The sequence below is a fragment of the Sinohyriopsis cumingii genome, chromosome 5, assembly GCF_028554795.1.
Source record: "Sinohyriopsis cumingii isolate HCF-2022 chromosome 5, ASM2855479v2, whole genome shotgun sequence".
Classification (NCBI taxonomy): domain Eukaryota; kingdom Metazoa; phylum Mollusca; class Bivalvia; order Unionida; family Unionidae; genus Sinohyriopsis; species Sinohyriopsis cumingii.
Genome location: NC_142965.1, coordinates 145,481,674 through 145,505,329, shown reverse-complemented (window position 1 = coordinate 145,505,329; position 23,656 = coordinate 145,481,674). Strand labels below are relative to the sequence as shown.

Here is a 23,656-nt window from a genome sequence, read left to right as displayed (position 1 = left end):
GATTGCTCGCATGGTGGCACAGTTGGGAGGGTTTTAAAGTAACATGATTTGGTAAGTATTCTCGGAGAAACATAATTTACTTAAAAATTTGCTTTCTCCTTTGAATACATTCCCCAATCACAATACATTAGAAGAATAAGTAATAGGAGGATGGGATGCTGAGCATCTGACCCTTACTTGAGTATCTTTCTAGGGAATGATGGTTAACTTTCCATGTGAACAACAACTTGTTCTCTGAATTACATAAGCAATACATCCTGGGGTTATTTACCTGTGACCCTTGCATATGGTCAAGAAGTTGGACATTGAAATCTTCTTATTTACAAAATTTTACTGGCAAATCCAGTGAAGCTAATGGGCTGAGTTTTATTGATATAGTTGGGTTTGGTGGCCCTCTGTGCTGCTGCCACCAGACCAAAAAGATGCAAGGTTTCCTCTGCAACAATAAATCTCTGAGATATAAATTTCAGAAGTTGGACTCTGCATACCAGTCAACAGCTTCTATTACTGTATATCTTAGACTGAAACATTACATACAAAGGCAAGGATTACCCAGTTGACTGGAAGATTCTGACTGAAACGTTACAATCAAAGGCAAGGATTACACAGATGACTGGAAGCTTCTGACTGAAACGTTACAATCAAAGGCAAGAATTACACAGATGACTGGAAGCTTCTCAATGAAACATTACATACAAAGGCAAGGATTACACTGATGACTGGAAGCTTCTGACTGAAACATTACAATCAAAGGCAAGGATTACACAGATGACTGGAAGCTTCTGACTGAAACATTACAATCGAAGGCAAGGATTACACAGATGACTGGAAGCTTCTGACTGAAATGTTACAATCAAAGCAAGGATTACAAGATGACTGGAAGCTTCTGACTGAAATGTTACAACCGAAGGCAAGGATTACACAGATGACTGGAAGCTTCTGACTGAAATGTTACAATCAAAGGCAAGGATTACACAGATGACTGGAAGCTTCTGACTGAAACATTACAATCGAAGGCAAGGATTACACAGATGACTGGAAGCTTCTGACTGAAACGTTACAATCAAAGGCAAGGATTACACAGATGAATGGAAGCTTCTGAGCTGTAATCTTTGTGAGGCAACACTTATCTGTTGAAATGTTATTGTACGCATATTGCATAACCCACTTCAGCCACAAAGCAAGGAGTGATTTCCTGTATCCTGGCTCTTGCCAGAAGGAAGCGGCATTTGCATGTACCATAACATGTCTTTCTGCGTTTCAAATAGTGGTGGAGGACATGAACAGGATCATGCTATTCTCAATCTGTCTATGAAAGAGAGCAAATGAGTGATGACTCTTTGGTTAACCAAAGAAAAGTATACTACTGTTGGCAACAAAGCATGGTTGTTCAAGAGAACCACTCAACCCTCCGATCTGAACTAAGAAAGTTAAGGCTGACAGAAAGGGCATGCAGCTACATTACTATATATACTGAAATCTTGTCTATCCACTGACCGTGTAATTAAATATTTGTTGCAATAATAACAATAAGTGATTCATATATATTTCTACAAATGGCTCGTAGTCTAGAAGCTAGCATTGTGACTTGCTGCTTGCCAAGTGGAAATTCGTTTGGGATATTATTTTTTTGCTGAAAAAATCTTAAGTCTATGATACTATGAAGTTATTTCCCATTACTACCTTGACAATAATGATAAACCAGCTATGAATCATTGATGAAGCGGACTTGCAGTGTGGTCTGGCAGAGCAAAATAATGACAAAATGTCAGTAATATAATTCACTGCAAGAAATTAGTTCTTCCCAATAATACCACTCACGCAAGTCACAATGAAAGTGTGGTAAATTTACCAAAAAAGAGGAAAGCGCTCTGGTGACCTAGTGGTTAGAGCGTTTGCCTCAGATGCAGCAGGTCGCAGGTTCGAACCCCCCCCCCCAAGTCATACCAAAGACTTATAAAAAATGGTACTAACAGCTGCCTTGCTAGGCACTCAGCATTAAGAGGTTAGTGTTAGGACTGGTAGGCCTAGTGTCAGGATAATGTGATTGGGTGGGACTGGTCGGCCTGGTGTCAGGATAATGTGACTGGGTGGGACTGGTCGGCCTGGTGTCAGGATAATGTGACTGGGTGGGACTGGTCGGCCTGGTGTCAGGATAATGAGATTGGGTGGGACTGGTCGGCCTGGTGTCAGGATAATGTGATTGGGTGGGACATCATAATACATGTCTGCATGATGATGCCCCAGTGCTAGACATAACTATAAACTCCCACACTGCATACATCGTAATGATATGACTGATAAATTAGTATAGCTATGTTAAAAATCCCAAACACACACACACAAAAGAGGAGGGGTATGGGTGGTGTACTGAAGAGTGAATTAATCTTATAAGCTGTGATTTAGGAGTAACTCTAGCATATAATAAAATGAAAATATACCAGATATATTTCATTTTGTAGTATAAAAATTGTGTATTTTAATTTGTGGCTTTACCCCTCATTAAAATATCATTTTCTTTACTACATGATGAAATGTATCAGGTAATATCCTCTATATATTTCAATCCATGCATTAAATCTCACTGATTCAGTGTGCTTTTTGGACAAAACATGCTTATCACAATAATCTTTCCTGCCCTGTAACATAATGAAGCATTGTAAAGGCGAGGCAATCATCCAATCTTTATGCCTTGCATATTATGCACAGAATTTCTGAAGCACATGTTGTGTTTTCACTGAGGTAATATCCTTACAAGCCATTTGTTTTCCCATCTTGAACTTTCATAGGTGAATCTTTTCACCAAGCTGACATGAATTCTGACTGGCAAATATTTAGTTGCTTTTGTGATACGAGTGCTCAAGTATGCTTTCATTAAAGAATTACAATCAGACATTGCAAGCATTTCAGTGATCTTGATTTAGCAGTGGTCAAATTGTACTCTGTTTATATAATATTTGATATCAGTGGAAAATTGAAATTTCAAAGAAGTGATCTTAATGGATGATTTGAGGTGAAAAATAGGCAAAATTCCACCAAAATCAGACCATTGCTAAATCTGTCCCAGTGGAGTAATACTGTGGTTTTAGAGATGGATTCCTGGCATCCAGTTTGGGTGTTAGATCAGGACCCATCCACATATCACAAGTCTATGTACTGAGGGGCCCGGAGTGGCCGAGTGGTCTAAAGTGCTCTCCATCATGGATCACTGCCATCTCACCGCTGTCTGCGTAGGTTTGAGTCTCGGGCTCGGCCAATGTGGATATGTGAGAAAGCTTGCCGGTAGCTTCTCGTGGGTCTGTGGTTCTTTCCGGGGGGTTCCCAGGTTCTTCCTCCACCATTAATACTGGCCACCATGTATAGCCTGTCTTGTGCTGAAAAATGGCGTTAAACCCTAAAACAATAACAACAACAACAATCTATGTATTGTATCATAGTTCAAATCCTATATCAATATGAACACAGGAGTCTTAATAACAAGATTTTCAATACTGTGGCAACATTGGAAATAATGACGGATCCAATGTCAATGAGGACATGTCATAAGATGATAATCAGTAAAAATGACTTAGTTCAGGCATGTGGTGACAACAAGATTTTCAAGATGGCCACCAAGGCAACCATATATGATGTAATGTTTTCATACGTATTTTATTAAGAAACTCAATACCACACTTTGCGACTTCAAGTAGTTTAAGAGTAGTGATAAAAAACAACTGCTAATAGGTGACGGATGACTCGACTAGACATCATAAGAAGTCTTTTTGTGAATGTCAATATAGCTAGCCATCTAGGAGACATAAAGACTTTCAAGATGGCCATTACTGGAAGTCTGAGGCATTTTCATTTAGCACCAACCACACCTATAAGTAGTCTTTCAGTAACAAGAGTTCTTGCAAGGGAAAGATGCTTAGTGGCAAAACTGAATTTCCTGGAATTCAAGATAAGACCATTTCTTACTTTTAACTTAAGTTCATATCATGTTTTGGCATTCATGGAAAAAAGAAAAATAACCAGTGCCAAATGTGAATTTTACATTAGGGATACTGATAAAAAAAGTAAAGACTTCTTAATTATATCTTATATATATTTAATTTCATTATATTTTTGTTAGTTTTAATTTTTTTAATTATTCCATTACATGCTATCATAAGGTAACTTTGTTTACTGGATTTGCCATTTTCCAGAAATTTAGTTCAGTTCTGTTTGACCTGACTTATGTATCTAGTTTCTGACCTTGATTCAAAAACAGTGGCAGTGCTGGTAAACAACTTTTTTAAAATAAAATTCATTCCCAGAGTAAGAACCATTTATTTCATTTAAGGCCATACTGGGAGTATGTCATGTTAGTCATGTAAACAGCTTCTATTTTGTTCTGGAAGGGTGACTATTTGACCCTCATTCGGAAATCTGTTTTGCACCTTAAGTTAGCCTTATATCTAATGTTTTGTATAGAAGTAGTCAGTGGTCTTTAAACTTTTGACACGTTAAGCTGTGTTGTTGTGGCCAGTTTGGGCTGAGATTTTATTTTCTTCAAATTACTGGATTTCAAGTGATTATTTTCACAGGAAATATTAAAGTGCTCTAAATTAATTCTTAGACAAGGACATTTACCAAAATTTATACAGAATTAAATAAAGTTGAATAATATTTTCTGTGATTCTACAAGAGACTGTTGACACTGCAGCACTTTGCTGACCATTAATGATGTCATTGTCTTCCATTTCGGATTTCACCAGGATTCAAACTAAGTTTCATTCAGGACTTTTTATTACTAGGACTTCTATATTTTAATTCTTGGATTATATTTGGATTTGATTCATAAAAACCTATGTTCTTTTTTCTCATTTTTCACTAAATATTCTAGGGAAATAAATTATTTGTTAAATTTTACAAAGCTTGTTGTCTTCACTTTTTTCCTGTTACTTTTTGTAAAAGCCTAGACTAGTAACAATCTACTGATCTGTTCACTGAAGTTTTCACTCAAATCTTGATAGAACAACCAATACATGTATTAAGGAACTGCAGCCAGGTAAGATGTATTCCAGAATATAGACTGACTTATTGCTCTAATGATTCCATGATTGATAATAACGTTGTCAACATTAAAAGAAAGAATCAAACTTAAAATTGCATGACCAGCCAAGCTGAATATCTCATGGTAAATAAATGTCCTTAAATGTCAGTTATACTTGTGGACCAAAGAGATTACCTGATGACTACACTGTTAAAAAAAGTTACAAGCGCCGAAATATTAACCAATAGACAGAATGAAGAAATGTGCAAATTCCGTCAACTAGAATTGAGAAGCAAACAATTATGGACATTTTCTTGCTTCTGTCTCTCAATATTTATGAACTGTTTGGATATATGGAAATTCAGTAAGATTAAAATCTGTGCACAAATATTATGCATGACAACTCTTTTACCAAACAGTATAATCATGCTAAGCAGTGAGGTCATTCCAATATTGTATGACATATACAGTGAACTGTAACATAAAGTTATTTTTCCTGTCACCTTTTACTTGGGGTCTAAACTGGCACAAAACTTTTTGAACTCGTCCCCTTGAACTACCAGAGATCACGTACATTCATCATGGCTAATTTTTCAATATGATGCCATATCACTGGTGACTTGAATGTGTTAAGTGCCTGTGAGGTGCTAGAGACCATGTGATCCCTTTTAGGAGACTTTGGTACATGTTTCCAGTGGATGCTCATGGCACCAGTGCTATACTCAGTGTGTTGGAAACCTCTGTGCAGCAGAGGTTATATTCAGCTTTCTGTCTGTTGCTGACATCAATACTTGTGAAATACTTCCAAACTGGAGATCATTTCCTATGCTTACTTTGAATAAGACTGGGATACAAAGTTACATCATTTTGTCATGTGCTTTATTACTGTTTAAATGGAAGGCAGGTTTTGAAAACATTTACAGCGCTAAAACAAAATGTTCTTGTTTATACAGGTAAACAATTAGGCTGAAGACAAATAACCTGTCTCACAGATGGGACTTTGACACACTCAACAAGAGTGGTACTAATAACAGATGCATTCAATCATCTCATTTTATGGTTCCAGCATTAAAAGGTAAACACATTAGGCTGAAGTCAAATAACCTGTCTCAGAGATTGGATTTTGACACACTCAACAAGATTGTGGTACTAATAACAGATGCATTCAATCATCTCATTTTATCTCATTCCAGCATTAAAAGAATTTGAGAAATAAAAGACCTTAACCATAACAATGAAGCATAAAATATGGTTCACAGTTACTGAACTTTATGGGGGTGTAATACATGTCAAAATGTTTCCCCTCACCAAATTATACGATTCCAGATATAAGAATATGTATACAGAATGCAAAAACTTAAATCCACAACTTAATCAAGACTCAAGCAAGAATGTACAAAGTTAGTCACATTTTCCCCATGTGAAACCCACTTCAAATTCTCAGCAATATCACGCTACCTTCATCAGTAACTAATGTTGATCATGTGACCTATAATAGTTATGTGATACAAGGAAACTGGTGTAGATGGGTGTTTAAAAAATGTGGGGTGGTTTATTATGTCAAATGTAATGACTGTGAGATGGAAACAGGCACAGTGTTAGAAACCAACATTAAGGAACACATCAGTAGAGAGTCAATAGTCCAGTCATAAATGAACATTGTAGCAATATGGGACATTTAACTTGTACTCAATTAATACTAACTGGGGCTTTTGATAATATCTACATCTTCCTTTACCTGTACAAGCCATGGACCAACATTTGGTGAACATTCGTAGAAGCAAAGGTCTTCAATAAATCGAGCCCTACATCTGTCAGAAAGTGGTTGGTCACAATGACTCCAGTCAAAGTTATACCAGGTTTTGTTGATGTGCAGCAGCTCACTCACTTCCGCTGTACAGCAGCTGCGATTTTTCCATGGTTTACACTGTAAATACACAACGACTGTGATAGACTACAAAGTAAATTATAAGCAAGAACAGAGATGTATATTTTAGTTGACAGCAAAATATTTACACCCAACATCTATTTGATATTTATAAGTGTTAAGAAAAAACATGTCAATTGTTTTCTAATCCCTCTCTTTTTCTCTATATTTCTGGGATAAAATTCTGCCATATTCCAAAGACTGCCAGTCTTTTTAGAAAAAAAGTTCCATCAGCCATATGTTGAGCCCTAGCTACTATCAGGTATCTATACATTTTACCTTATCCATGAGGTCTGATTCTGGTCCCGGGGCACTCTTGTGGTTCTGGCCATCCAGACAAATATTCAGGTAATCATCCTGTGTCTTTCTATTTGCAAGTCGGTTCCCTGCCACAGTCAGGAATAGCACGCATGCCGTAAGAGTCAGTTTATGCACTGTTTCCATGCTGATTTGGGGCTTTCACGTATCTAAAAAATGTTAACTGTCCAACCACTTCACAGAATATGTTGTCAAATCACCTGCACATTTACTCTCTGCAAGGAAAGATTTTAGTAACATCAGAATATTTTAACATTGGACATAACCGAAAACATTCAATCCAACGATAAACATAAACACTGATATGCCAGCAAATTATGTGCTGGCAAATCAGGGTCTATGATATCCTTTTAACTGGCAGATCAGGGTATATGATATCCTTTCCACTGGCAGATCAGGGTCTATGATATCCTTTCTACTGGCAGATCAGGGTCTATGATATCCTTTCTACTGGCAGATCAGGGTCTATGGTAACTTTTCTACTGGTAATAACATAGACACCGATTTTTCAGCACATTATGGGTCTGTGATGTTTGCAGTTGGATCCAGCTTTTATGGAGGTCAAGTATTGTACTGGCCAACATGGGCATGTGATAAAACTTGTCTCACATCTGCTAATGCATGTAAGATAAAGTTTAAGTTTTACTTTTTGTTGGTATATTATGTCCAATTTTGCTAACTAAAATGAGAAATCCATTTGTCAAGTCCACCTGTTTGGCATATCTACGTTAATAACTTTAACACTGAGGGTTATTTTGGGTGTGGCCAGCACACCAATTAAAGGTAATTTAGGGTGTGGCCAAGACACAAACTGAGGGTAATCTTAGGTGTGGCCAAACCACACACTGAGGGTAATCTTAGGTGTGACCAACACACAAACTGAGGGTAATCTATGGCCAACACACAAACTGAGGGTAATCTGTGGCCAACACATAAACTGAAGGTAATCTTGGGTGTGACCAACACATAAACTGAGGGTAATCTTGGGTGTGACCAACACACACTGAAGGTAATCTTCATGTGCCAGCACACACACTGAGGGTGATCTGTGGCCAAAACACACACACTGAAGGTAATATAGGGTGTGGCCAACACACAATGAGGGTCAAGTGATTGCTATTTGGAGTTTCTGCCAAGTCAGGGCTTGATAAAACTTAATGGGTGATCAATAATGCCTTAAATTCTTTCCTGGTCTACATCATGGGATGATAATGAGGATGATCTGTTACTGAAAAGAAAGGAATTTAAATATGTTGACATAAATACAAGTACTACATGAGACGATGTCAAACATAGGTGTTCAGCTACTGTATAATTCTAACAATTTGTTTGCAACCAGAGTGAAATTAGATATCTGTAAATTTAACAAATTTACACCACACACACTGTTTGGGTTGAAATTGTTTACAGGCACATATGAAACTTCCTATTTTGGGACAATCTGAGTCAATGAGTATTTTGGGACAATCTGAGTCACTGAGTATTTTGGGACAATCTGAGTCACTGAGTATTTTACAGTACATCAAGAGCAGTGAGATCTTCATGAAATGTTCTCATTTTAAATTTTGATTTCTGCAATAAAAAAAATGGGGAAAAGGAACTGAGGTAGTTAGATGGTTATGAGCTGGACCTCTGACCAGAAGGTTTTGGGTTCAAATCCTCCTCTGAACAGGCCAAGCGACCACCAAGGTTGTCTCTGGAAAAGACACTTGAGTCCACCCATGTAAGAGAAGAATATCATGATACTGTCCTTATCTTTCTTGTCATTGGTGACTTATCTCCGTCTTGTGTGAGAATGAAGTGTGTACAAAGAAGTCTTTTAAGGCACTCAACACAAAAGTGACTATATAGTATTACAACTATACAGTCTTAAACTAAGTAACAGAAAAGAGTGAAAACCAACAAGTTCCGCAAAATTAAACAAATAACATATTTCCCATAAATACAAAGTGAAAATTTAAAAAGAACATACATTACTGTGAATTAAATCCCAAACAGGCAAAAAGTTTGATCACATGTCCAAATGAATTCCAGTGGTATTCCAAGTAAGTTGCAATACTAAATGTGTTGATGTGCCTGTAGTCTCCAATATAGAAATGTACCCGTGGCCTGTAGTATGGAGATATGCTAAGTCTTTTGATGTATCAGAATAATATAATTCATATATGTTCTTGTCTGAATTCACTATAACTCCAAATTAATGTTCCAGTCCATGAATATCATGAGCATTTTGTATTTCCAGTGAATAATAATTTGAATAAATAAATCAACCCAATGAAATACCGAACACAATAAGACTGATTCTGCCTCAGTTGTTAAATGCAAGAATGATTAATTTCTCAAGTAATCAATATCATATAAAAGGCTAAAATACCAAAGCAGAACCAGGTCATAAGTTCATTGCTAGAATATTCTATGCTGTCAACAAGACAAGGTCTATTACTAAAAGTATAACAGAGAACATAGGAAACATCAATTCAATTGTCCTAGACCTGGACCCAAATTAATTCCAAAGATAATGATCCTAAAACTTAACCTGTACTCATACACAAATATTAACCACGTGCTATTGTTTACAAAATAAAAATTACTGGTCAGGTACACCAACAACTTGATTTTGGACAAGGTCAAGTCCAAAATACAATTATGCATAACATAATCATGGAGAAAAAACTAACAAAGACAAATTAAATATACATAACAGTAGTGCCAACAAAAGGTTAAGTTTTAAAAATGTAAATTTTAGTACCGGTAAATTGCACAAACATTAAGGCAGCTAAACCCTTCCCAAAAATTTAAAATTATGCATAAGGTTCCCCAAAAATGTGTGTTTTTGGTCGGTTGACCATTTCTGTTTTTCTTTGCTGATGCTATTACTTTTCCCCCATGGTCCCCCTTCCCCCAGGAAATTCAACCAAAAAAATCAAATTGAGCTGGTTTAACTAAGAATATATACTAATCATTATAATGTTTTTTTATTTATAAAAATCAAAACTTCCCAAAATTTATCTGTTAATCAAATCGAGTTGATTTAGCCCACCACTTAAACTACTAAGCACATTATATCTGTACTAATCATTAAATGTGTATTAATCATTATAAAGTACTAAGTACATTATATCTGTACTAATCATTATATGTGTACTAATGATTATAAAGTACTAAGCACATTATATCTGTACTAATAATTATATCTGTACTAATTATATGTGTACTAATCATTATAAAGTACAAAGTACATTATATCTGTACTAATCATGATGTACTAATCATTATATCTGTATTAATAATTATAAAGTACTAAGTACATTATATCTGTACTAATCATTATATGTGTACTAATCATTATGTGTACTAATTATAAAGTAAGTATTAAGTACATTATGTCTGTACTAATCATTATAAAGTAAGTACCTAAGTACATTATATCTGTTGTTGTTGTTGTTGTTGGGTTTAACGCCATTTTTCAGCACGCGATTGGCTATACATGGCGGCCAGTATTAATGGTGGAGGAAGAACCCGGGAAAGAACCACCCACCCACGAGAAGCTACTGGCAAGCTTTCTCACATACCCACATTAGCCGAATCCGAGACTCGAACCCACGCAGACAGCGGTGAGATGGCAGTGATCCGTAACGGAGAACGCTTTAGACCACTCGGCCACTCGGGGGCCCCACATTATATCTGTACTAATCATTATAATATATAAATAATGCTTAAAGAAAATAAACAACAACCTTCTTACCTACCCTAATTTTTAAAATCCTTATTAATTATTAAAAATGCAAAATGTATATATAAAAAAACAGATTTGGTAAAACATGTATAATCCTTAAAACAGGATTGAAATGTGTTGTATAAACTGCAACCCCTTAAAAAGTCAAAGATTTTCTTGGTGATACAACCTAGTATAATTTTTCCAATCATTTCACATCAAAATACTTCAGTCTCATAGGATGAAAATCTACATACTCAACAAGACCCTTGTGAGAAGCACATGCTGTCTGGGCTTTGTTATGACTCTAGTGTCTTGTACTATATAACAAGAAAGAGCAAAAGCAACGTTTATATAATTGAAAAATATAATTTATTTCCCCAAAATTCAAAGAAAAAGAATTCAAAATAACACGCAATATGGTGAATGAATTCCTAAAACCCTAAAAGTTCTATCAATTCCAATAGGTCTGAGTAATCCAAAGAAATTCTGAATGATGTCACTACAGTACTGCACTGATGTGTCAACAGTACGGTAGAAATCACTGATGTAATCCCAAAATGTCTTTAAATGAATTCAAGGTAATTCCAATACAGCTATTAGTACAAACGCATTTGAAAGAATTCACAGTAATTCCATACAACTATTATATATCCAAATAGCCTTTACATGAATATTAAATCATTGTAATTCCAAGGCATGATTATATTAAATAGATCAATCAATCCTCTCAGATAACTTATCCAAGACCAATATTACTACAGCAAACTATGAAATTCAATTTTTAATTCCACATAATAATTCACTTATATAGAAAGCTAACACACAATAACAAGAATGCAACATAAGACTTTGATTGAACCATTCTTGGTATTTTGAAATACTCTATCAATGAAGAAATCAGTTGATTTACACGGCTAATCAGGAAATAGGTCAGTTGCCTTTTTAGAAACAATGACCTCCATTCACAAGAATGCATGTCCTTGTTGGATCGTATGATGTTTACTGGCATTACATCTCAACCTTGAAACTTGAGAACGAATCAATTTACACCCTATATATGACTCATCTTTTAAGGCAGATTACAATCATTGGACATATACACACACACATATATATACATAACAATAGTATGAATATAACCTGTTAGCATGTTCTTTACACAAGGAGACCAAGTCAAAGCTATACTATCAAACCTGTCCTAACAGTCACCTGAGTTCAGTGGTCACCTGGTCACAACGGTCATTCTTATTCCCTGTGAATTTCCTATATAAATATCATGTAATTAGTAGTTTCCTGTCTTCTGCGGCCAGGTGTTTCCTAATTAACCAAGCAGTGGTTTCACCCTGCTTTCTGCGGTCATTAGGTACTTGAAGTGAATGCCAGCTTTCAGCTGGGTGTCTACGATAGACACAATACGGGGGGGGGGGGGGGGGGATGTGGCGGGGCAAACTATGGTGCCTCTGACAGTTTGGTGAAGTACCTCTGTCTTGTTCAAACTGATAGCGAATCCGAAGAGTCTCGAGCCATTCGTGAAGCGAGCAAAAATGAACTGGAAATCTGATTCTGTGTGTGCCATGAGAGCAACGTCATCCACAAAAAGTGCCTCAAGAATAAGTTTCTCCATTGTTCTGGACTGGGCATTCAGTCGGAGAAGGTCGAAGAAAGAGATTATAATACTCACTTTATGCAGGTATGACTCAATGTCATATGATTTAAGTTTGCTGGGCCCTTGGTACTGTATGCGGCTACCCTATGCCGCCACCATGCTGTAGCAGTGAATTTGACCTTTTTGATAGGCAACTGACTCTGACCCTACACCCTAACATAAATGTCCCCCCCCCCAAAAAAAAATGGGGTGTGAAGGGTCAGAGGAAACTTGGACTATGTAGGTACTATTAATAATGGCTCCAGGAAGCTTCTCTTCATTCTCTAATCATCAAAAGCTGACCGTCTTTTTTATCTCGTTGAGTTTGAGCAACTGCTTCATCCATCAACTGTTTAAAGTGTGAACACCTGTTTTCATATCTAGTTATACCAACTGCCCTTATAAAAAGTCTGTTGCATATTCCATAATTGCAGGTAAGCCATCAAGTAGTAGGGTGTATATGAGAGTGAGTGAGTGAGACAGAGAAAGAGATAGTGGTGTATTTAAATTATCGGACTGGTTACATGGACATTAACTGAAACCAGAGAAGTCCGTTGTTGATAAATGCACACAGAGAGGATAGGGAGAGTGAAGACAACTCTTGTCACTGACAGGTCAAAAAATACAAATGACGATACAGTATCCATTATTGGAACATATTTTTATTAAATTTTGTTATTTTTCTCTTTGTTAAATAGCGAAAATACCTGTAAAGAAAGGTTTCACATAGACCTAGAATATTGACTGATCTAGTTTGCTGTAACATTAATTTAACCTCATTCAGTTTAGGGAAGATGTTTTGAATATTTAGGTTGATTACTCGCAGTCCTTTTTAAGGAGGCCAAACACATGACAATTTTGATTGATATATAAGATGCCAATAAGAAAAATAACAGTTTATATTAACAACACACTGGAAATTATTTATTTAAAGGAAAATATTTGAATGATTTTTATCTTTTACATTCAATAGCATACTTTTATTTTATATATATTTTACACAATTTTAACACCTTTATCTTTTACATTTACTTCATCAGTTTATGTTATATTTACTACGATCATTTCCTTGTAATTCTTTATTTTCATATATATTTTACTTTCAACTGGCAACAGACAATCATATATTGATTAACAGAAAATGACATGGGTTCTCTGATCAATGTTCGTTGCTGAAAAATATCAATATTCCAAGGATTCAGTGTGGGGAAGTGGAGCAGATTGAGTGAAAAGTTATGATGTTTGCACTGCATATACTGTTACTGCTATGTATATTTAATTTGTATAAATTGTTAGTTTTTTCTCCATCAGCATAATTGTAGCTCATATGACAACCTTTTGAGCCAATCATATTTTGGCATTGACATGTGTGCCACATAGTTTACCTATTTTGAAAATAGAGTCACTTGTATACGATGTATGTGCAGTGAAGAAGACAATGTCTAATTCTTCCATGGAACAGCATTCCAAAGTTGAATCGAGTTAATGGTAAGTAAAAACTAACTTTTGCATCTACCACTGTTCTGTAATTAAAGAAGGGGTGTATCGTAGAGCTGCAAACATGGTACATGTATGTCTTTTCACCGGTTGCCACATGTGCTCGAACTTGTCTCAGCAGTAATAATTCTCGAAAATCGCACATTTCGGAGCCTGTAACTTTAGTTTGGTACAACGCAGAAAGGTCAATGATGGCTTGATGAATAGAAAACTATCTAAGGAGTAAAACAAGCTATAAAGTATGGTCGTACACCTTTAAAGACCGGAAATAGCAGAAGGAAATTGAGGGTCATGGGTGGAACGAAATATTTGGAAGTTAGGTACCTTCTCTCTTATATAGTATGATAGAGAAGATCCTATGTCAGAACGGGTCATGGAGGTAATCTAAGGTATTTTTGTCACTGTGTGACTTTTTTCCTTCAGATTATTTTTTTTCTCAACATCAAGCTCGCGTCGAGCACCTGTGCCTGTGGTTCCTTCATGTAATATGTTTCCATATTTTTTTCATTATTGAAAGAAAAAAAACACACACACACATAGGATACAAAATAAATCAAGAGTTATCAAAAACATTTATTTAAAGTTGTTTTCTGCTTAAACTTATTCAAAATTAGCATACGATTTGGGAATTACAAGCTGGGAAAAGTTGTGTCCTTGGCTTGATCTGATGAAATAGGGACAAACATATTATCCAGAATCAAAAAACAACTCCGACTCAGGCAAGCATAAAATGTCACGCTTAAAGTCTATAGGCTGTGAAAATCTTAAGCTGTGAATAACAGAGAATCACTATGATTAGACTCAATATGCTAGTATAAATATAACATGTGAATAAAAACAAACATACCAATTTACCGCTGTCATGCAACATTTGGGCACGTGTTTTCGTCTGCTGCATTCGGAGTACCTCAACAAAATAAAAAGGGGTATGACTAACCTCGCAATGGAAAAATGGAACGAAATGGAAGTAAAACACGCAGTGGAAATCAACAAATTGCGTATTAATAATGTTTCGTCGCTATTTGAAATAAATCTGATATCTGGTGATAACCTGAAATCTAAACATAAAAAATGAATACTTATTTCAAATAATAGTGCAAATTTACTCGAATAATTTTTCATTTAAATGTGACCGACTTGCTGCACAATGACTATCATTATTCGCAAGTATAGTTTGAATATATTAATGCTGCTGGTTCTTGTGGTGAAAATTATGCAAATGGAAATGATACTCATGAAATAACATACATATTTGTTTGGTAGTATAAGGCTTTATAGTAATGGAAACAAAATACTCAATGGAAATGATGTGTCTTAATTCTAAGTGAGTGAAACAAATGCAAATAAAAAGAAATGGATCTGATTTCATTTTTTTTTTAAATTGAAAAATTAACAATGTTCAAAGCGAAATAATTTTTATTTATTTATTTATATTTATGCTCTTTAAGCTCAATATCAAAGTCACTCTTTTCTGTACGTCGGTGTCTATTTAAGACAGGTGAGGTTAGCTGTGCTTTATATTTGACCAGCTTGGTGTTGTAAGTTATGTATTCACTCAGTGCCAGTATGGAAATCACACATTATCATTTGCCGACAAGATGTATGGTCTATTTAGTGATAGTTACCTAAACAGACTGGAAAGATGAAATGGAGGAAAATTACAAAAATTCCTTAAAAGGTCAAGTTCTATTACCAACCTGGAATGTCTACTACAAGCAAAAAAGATGTACAACTTTCAAGAATAAAAAGAGATACACACAGGTTTGTGATGACGACGTAAATAAGAAAACTAACTTTCGAATGTCAAATATTTAGTTCAGATTTTGTAGTCAGAATTGACGTTTACCAATTCTACTAAAAGAAATAAATTATTCAATAGAAATTCTGTCGGAAATAATCATCATGAATGAATGTAACGAAGGGCATGTACCTCACAATAGACACTATCTGAACCAGGAAATAAAAGATCTAAAGAAAGCGGCGTCTTAATGAAAATCATTAAATAAAAGCCGTTAAGCTGTACAGATACTTTTAATTGAAATTTTAATAAATGTAGAATGATATTTTGGAAATAATAAAATAGTGCAACACAATTCCTTGGTAATCATCATCATCATCATCATCATTATCATCATCAAGAACACAAAAATAAAATGAATTTTAGAAAGAAAAATGTGTTAAAGTTAAACTGCATGTTGAAAGTAGGATTTTATTCAATGAAGTCACTTATGAACTTTCATTTATGATTTAGCTGTATTACGTTTAGAATATGTAGCTGATGATGAAATGCTTCATCTAACATTCCTTAATTAAAAAATCACTCATAAAATTAAAATAAATCAAGTCTATTTGTTACTTTGTTTTCGTTATACTAAAGCTTCATACTTTCAAAAAATTTGGTTATGAGCATTATATCATTATTCCACTTCCAGACTCTTTTTCCACAAGAAAGACCAACATAAATATAAGCAAAGTACACGTCTTAACTTAGAAACGCATTTCTTAATATAGTTCACAGCAGGAATGTTCACTGCATTTGCCGATTCCCACCGGTCACTGTCATTCGAAACACATTTTCCAATTAAGTGATCGATATTGATGTAATACTAATTTTGTTTGATCAAAGTCTATTCAGTCATGATTATTGAACGCTCTGCACCTTAACTATCATCAAGAAATTTCCAGACGAAAGTTATTGACCGCTATGGACTTTACAAATGGTGACCAGATAGTAAACTGGTTCAAGAAAAGAGCGCGTCGAGTCTAACCGTCACAACATAGGGTAGTACGAATTTATTTATGACCATGCGTAGCTTTCAATGTAACATCACAGAGCATTCAATCTGGATTGAACCGGATCACACTTTTAGCTTACTCTTGTCCAAAAATATCCATATATTTTGACATAGATTTGTCCGCGATGACTTCTCTGTAGAATCAAATTCTAGAAAATGACAACATTTCTGAAAATAGTAGGTGTTGAATGCCTACATGACCTTTATCACTCTTACTATAGTCTGGTCATTCTAACTCTCCGGAATATCTAAGTCAAGGGAGAGTCTGGAGCTTGGGGAAACAATATATATTGTACATATTACACAATCAATCGACTTTCAGCTCCTATTTATTTACCAGATGCCGCCTGTAAGAGTCAGTCCCGCATAAGTATGTTCACAAAGTCGGCACAAAACCACGAACGTAGTCTTTTGTATTCAGTGATACGCCCATGTGCCAAAAGTGATCCGTGACAACTGTAACATGTTGTAATATAAAAAATATTTTCCATGCTCTTTATGCATTTTTTAATTATTCACTCACTGTTCAGTTTTTGTTTATCTTAGCTCAGTTTGCTTAGTTTTCATTTATGTTTGCTTATTTATGTTCATTGTTAGAAGTAGGTTATTTAACATTTGATAATGTCACTAGTGCAAACAAAGGCAGCAAGATTTTTTTAAAATTAAGATTAAATACTTTCATGCCATTTACTGAAACACAGAGTGAAAGAAGTAACCGGAATTGGTTGTTTTCTTAAATTTAAAAATTAATGATTATGAACGAAACGCTAATGTTTGCCCCTCTCAACTCATTAAATTTTGCAAGCTCCACAGAACGTGTCGGTGATTTTCGGAACATATCTCCTACTCTTAACCATTGAACGATCGCAACTTCCCTGGGGGCAGCTGTCAGTGGTTTCCGAACTGTAACACAAATGGCAGGGTTCCATTAGGGGTAACGGACAGACCAAGGAATTGATGATGACTGCACAGGCTAATTCCTTTGGTAATGCCTTGTAGTTATATTTATGGGTGGGTCTATAAACACATTATATATTATGAAATCGGGCCACGGCTCTTCGGCTAGGGAGAAATCTAAAGGACAATGCAATATCTATGTGTTTCAAGCTTTTCTTTCACCTGTACACCTTCAATGCTTGTTTAAATTTGCACTCTCAAGCTGACCTATGCCAACTCTCAGGTGAACGATATCAGGCCCACTTGGACCTCTTGCTCTTTATTGAGCTCTTATGTGATTTACCATGAAACGACAAAGAGCCATTATTGTCAGGAGCAGGGGTCAACAATAATGGTTCTTCAGAGGCAGAATTAATACTACAATCGTCCACGTCCACGCTTTTATGGAGATAGATATGGCTGATATATATGTTCAAAAAAAATCTACATCGATAACTTGGACAACATGTATCAGACAGCCACTTTTTAAATATGGTTTTGCGTGGTTATCACAGGATGTTGACAATGTTAATTTACTTATTGTGCAATTTAGGCAAACGTTGATGGATTGTAATGTGCAAGGGTGAAATGAAGAATTAAATAGAACAACGCCATTAGGGGAATTATGAAAGTCGTACAGAATGTATAGAATGTGAAAGCTATTTTTGTTTTGTTGAAAAAAAAGGAGATAAAACGGCTGTGCACTTTCTTCAGACCAGGAGAACTTCCTATTAATGTTGTTATAGTTTCAGGGAAAATGTCGACATTGATTATGTCGTTTATGTGATAATGGGAAAATTGAAGACGATGTTTATTATTTGTTATTACAAATGACATGCTTTATGTATAGGATAATGTTGGCAAAAGTAAAAAAGAAAGAAACATATCATTAAAGATACAACTGTTGTTTATGTTCTATTAAAGAGGTTACGTTTACAATAGCAGTAGTAGTTACAGGGGATAATATAGGGTCTATCGAAATCCCAGTCAAAAAGGTCGTGGGAACGTTTAAGGTCTGTGGAAATATAACATGGATAGGATACTCTATGGTCAATGGGAATTTAACAAAGGGAATGTATATCGACAATGGATTGGGACTGTCTATGGTCAATAGGAATTAGAGAGGGGTGACGTCACGGTACTGGAGATTGCTAACAATGTAGCGACGGACTGACGTCGATTGGGCGGAACACTGGCAACAAAGACAGTAGAGACATATACATATATAACACATATACATAGACTGATGAACATCAATCTGTCACACAAACAACTATACAAAGGACTAAAAAAACTAGGTAAGAAAGCAAATCTTTTCGAGGCATATGAAAAGGACCTTTGGGTATCTCCTATTTTCATACAAACCCCAAATATACTATCCACACAAACGTACGCGAACGCATACAAAAACACACACACACACACACCCTTCCCACAGAGAGAAGAGAAGAAAATAACAAACCCCAAAATATACTATCCACACATAGGGAGGAGGAAAATAAACCAAATATACTATCCACACAAACGTACGTGAACGCATACAAACACAATATCTCCTATCCAAACAAACGTACGCGAACGCATGCAAACCCGAGATAAACTATCCATACACGGGAAGGAAGAAAAACAAACACAAGTTCTACTATCCACACACAGGAAGGAGAAAAAAAACCTCAAATATACTATCCACACAAACGTATGCGAACGCATACATACACAATATCTACTATATTCACAAACGTACGTGATGTCATATAAACACAATATCTACTATCCACACAAACGTACGCCAACGTATATAAATCCCAAATATACTATCCACACACGGGAACGGGATAAAACAAAAACAATATCAGCTATCCACACAAACGTATGCGAACGCATATAAACACACACTCTTCTATCCACACAAACGTGCGCGAACGCATACAAACGCAACATCGACTATCCTCACAAATGTACACGAACGCATACATTCTCCAAATATACTATCCACACAAACTTACGCTACGCAGTCAAACACACACTCTACTATCGACACAAACGTACACTAAGACATGCAAATGCATTATCTACTATTCACACAAATATACATGAACGCATACAAACCACAAAAATAATATCCACACAAACGTACGCGAACGCATACACACACTCTACTATTCACATAAACGTACACGAATGCATACAAACACAATATCTACTATCCACACAAGCGTACGTGAACGCATACAAACTCGAAATATACTATCCACACAAACGTATGCGAACGCATTAAATACACAATCTACTATCCACACAAACGTACGCGAACGCATACAAACACAATATCTACTAACCACACAAGCGTACGCGAACGCATACACACCCGAAATATACTATCCACACAAACGTATGAGAACGCATGCAAATACACACTCTACAATCCACACAAACGTAAGCGAACGCATACAAACACAATATCTACTATCCACACAAATGTACGTAACCGCATACAACTCCCAAACATACTATCCACACAAAGTACGCAAACGCATACATACCCCAAATATACTATCTACACAAACGTACGCGAACGCATACAAATACACACTCTACTATCCACACAGAAGGGAAGGGTAAAAAACACAATATCTACTATCAAAAATGCCCCAATATTTACTATTAAAAATCAATATCTACTATCCACACAAACGTACGTGAACGCATACAAACACACTCTCTACTATCCAAACAGAAGGGAAGGGAGAAAAAACACACTCTAGTATCCACACAAACGTACGCGAACTTATACGAACACATAAATACACACACATAAACAAATAGACACACACACACCACAGAGGGAAGTAGCCAAAAACAAACCCGAAATATAATATCCATACTGAAGAATGGGATAAAGTCAAGTGCTTCATTTGCGGTGTGTCACTTCAAGAGTGGAGGCAGAAAGATTCAGCTTATCTGAACATGCTCGATGGTCTCCGCACTGTCACTACCTACCTTTAATGTGATGACCTCTGTAATCTCTTGATGAATACTTTACAAGAGAACATTCGCGGCTTGCCTGTGGAGGTGAGAGAACGCATTCACCAAGAGCTGGTCAAAATATAAGTCAAACACAAACTCAAAATCATTTCTCCATTTTAAACTATGCTCTTTTCCAAAGTAAATGAAAACTGATTATTAGAGGACACTAAAATATTGTAAGAACTTTACACTGTTCCTATGACACCTTTGTTACCAAAAACATATTGTACAATGACTTGCTTATATTCCACTTTGATAGTTTTGATATGCATTTTATCGCTGTACTTAACCATTTGGCTTTAAAGTATTTTTTTCTTTTCGTGTTGTTCCATTTGAACATGTGTTGAAATAAACTTGTCCTGAAAAAAGTATAAAAGCTCGTGTCTTGCTTGTCTTCGTGTCAAAAGTGACTTTCCCTGCATTATGGCTGCCTCTGCTGTCTCTGCTACCTCTTCCCCCACTTTCAAAGTCATCGACGAACACTTAGATCGCGCTAGTTGGGAAGCCTTGTATCTTCGCCATCCCTTTGACATGTTAATTGCTGGACCTAGTTGTTCAGGCAAAACCAAATTTGTGAAACGTTTGATTGAACATAAACATCATTTGATCGATGGTCCACCTGAACGGATCGTGTGGTGTTAAAAAGAATGGCAATCGGCGTACAGTCCCTTGCAAGAAAGTCAAGGCGATTACATCGTGTTTGTGGAAGGCATTCCTGGTGAAGACGACAGGATCGTGTTTGACCCCAGTCAAACCCATCTGGTCATCTTCGACGACATGTTAGGAGAAGACGAAGAAGAAATTAAACTGTGGTTTACGTGCAACGGATATTATCGTAATGCCAATTTCATTTACATCACCCAAAATTTGTTTCAACAAAGTAAAGCCCAGTCTCAATGCTCATTACGCGGTCTTGTTTAAAAGCCCTAAAGAAAAATTGCAAGTGCAAGTCTTAGCAAATCATTTAGAAACACCTTGGCTGACTCATGCGTACGACGTTGCTACTCAAACCCTACACGCCTATTTGCTGTGGATTCAAAACCTACTACCCCCCATTATTCGCGAGTTCGTACCCATTTGTTTCACCACTGGTGAGAAGACGGAGGGCCTGTCGTGTACACGTCCCCTTCGTCGACTTAAAAACAACAACAAAGAAATCTATAAAAACCTCGGACACGTTGGGTCTGTCTCACACAGCGTCAACATGACATCCCTTCAGTCTCATCTTCCCGTCAAACTGATCCGTGCCCTGTACGGCATCAGTCGCGAAAGAAATCCACAATTACGTGCTGGTCTTAGACGCCCGTCTCAAGGAAGTCTCCCTATGGTTTACGGTGACAGCACGTCAATTACTAAAAGACATTATTCACATTCCACATCACCCCACCAAACGCTTTTTTGGGAGAAACAAAGTAGGCTTGACGCAACTGGCCGATCCCCGCATCGACACTCACACCAAAAAGCTAATAATTTTGAAACCTGGAGGTAGCGGTTCTGAAAGAAGTGTCATCATTGGATCCTAATGCACCCAAAAACCGCCCCAAGAAACAAAGCACTCCCAAGAAAGCCAAACAGACCCAGAAGAAGAAAGAGAGCATTGGTGTCAAGATCAGGTCACATCAACTGAAAAAGAAAAGCCTATAAAAAAGGAAAGCATCCAGAAATGACCGCAGAAAAAAAGTAGCCTCAGATTCTTCCACTTCTCCGTCGCTAGTGTTGCCAGGCAAGCTCAGTTTGATACCCGTTCTTTCTCATTTGATGAAACAATGAAAATCCGCGTTTCCAAGAACTTCTTTTCCAGCGCTGACACCCTCCTCCTCTTTAGCTACAGTGGAAGCTGCTAACAAATTACCTGCCCCCAAAATCAAAGTCTAAGAGAGATCGGGCATATTACAGGGTTTATTGGATTTATAAAAGCAAGAAATGTCCGGATTTAGTCCGTTGCGAACCCTTCCACAACGTGTGATGCCTGTCATCAAGTTGATACTACGTAAAGACAATCAGTGGCGACGTATTCCAGTATAAAAAGAATTGCGATGAGGGATGGTGATCAGTGTTTTTGTGATCCTGAACGCCCAATGATGTCCCTTAAAAGAGGTGCACACCACTCTCTGGCTAAAGAAAGGAACAAAAAGGAAAGGATTACTTCCTCTTTGAGCCAAACATTGGAACATGTTGTCCATCCTGTCCAAAACTCCTTCACCCATGCTGAAACAACTCACTCAAACAGCTCCAAAGACGTCGTCAATACCGTGTGTGAATGTTGCCTGAATGTCTTGAAAGGCACGATACCTTTATCTCCACATCAGAAAGAATGCTCAGCCAAGCGTCGACAGGTTCTTCGCTAAATGGTCCAAAAGTAAATACCAATCAAAAGAGGAAGATGTTGGTACCACGCGGAGGAATTTTGATCGTGTTCTTAGGACCCTTGCTGAAAGGGGCATTGGGAACAATGCTGGAAGGACTCATTGGCGCAAGATAAAAAAAGGACAAAGAAGAAAAAAGGGACCTCTGGAGTCAGAAGATCTCAGATGTGACCATTGAAATCCGATGGAAGGACGAAAACTGTCTCTAGTGCCTTATAAACGATGGATGGAATACCATCGTTGCTAAGAACAACGGACACCGCATTTGCCTTCCAATCCTCATTTGACCAAGATGTCCCAGTTACAATACCAATTGCAGTCGTTGATGGATATCAACGATTTGTGTGAAACAGAAAAAATGCAAAGGTACGATCAACTGTTGCAATGACTGCAACTCTTTCACCAGAGTA

General features: G+C 36.6%; 1 protein-coding gene across 4 annotated transcripts in view; it reads right to left on the bottom strand.

The window, feature by feature from the left end:
- Positions 1-17,483, bottom strand: part of LOC149800406 (folate receptor gamma-like) — a 35,713-nt gene extending 18,230 nt beyond the window's left edge. For all 4 annotated transcript variants that reach the window (XR_016421374.1, XR_016421373.1, XR_016421375.1 and 1 more), the window contains exons 1-4: positions 17,255-17,483; positions 14,970-15,029; positions 7,224-7,477; positions 6,756-6,944 (exon numbers count right to left, since the gene is read on the bottom strand). Coding sequence is in view for 1 of the 4 variants with exons in the window: in XM_089960045.1 (XP_089816171.1) it covers positions 6,756-6,944; positions 7,224-7,388 (354 nt within the window). In the remaining 3 variants the exon portion in view is untranslated. The remainder of the gene's footprint in view (positions 1-6,755; positions 6,945-7,223; positions 7,478-14,969; positions 15,030-17,254) is intronic.
- Between the last annotated feature and the right edge of the window lie 6,173 nt (positions 17,484-23,656).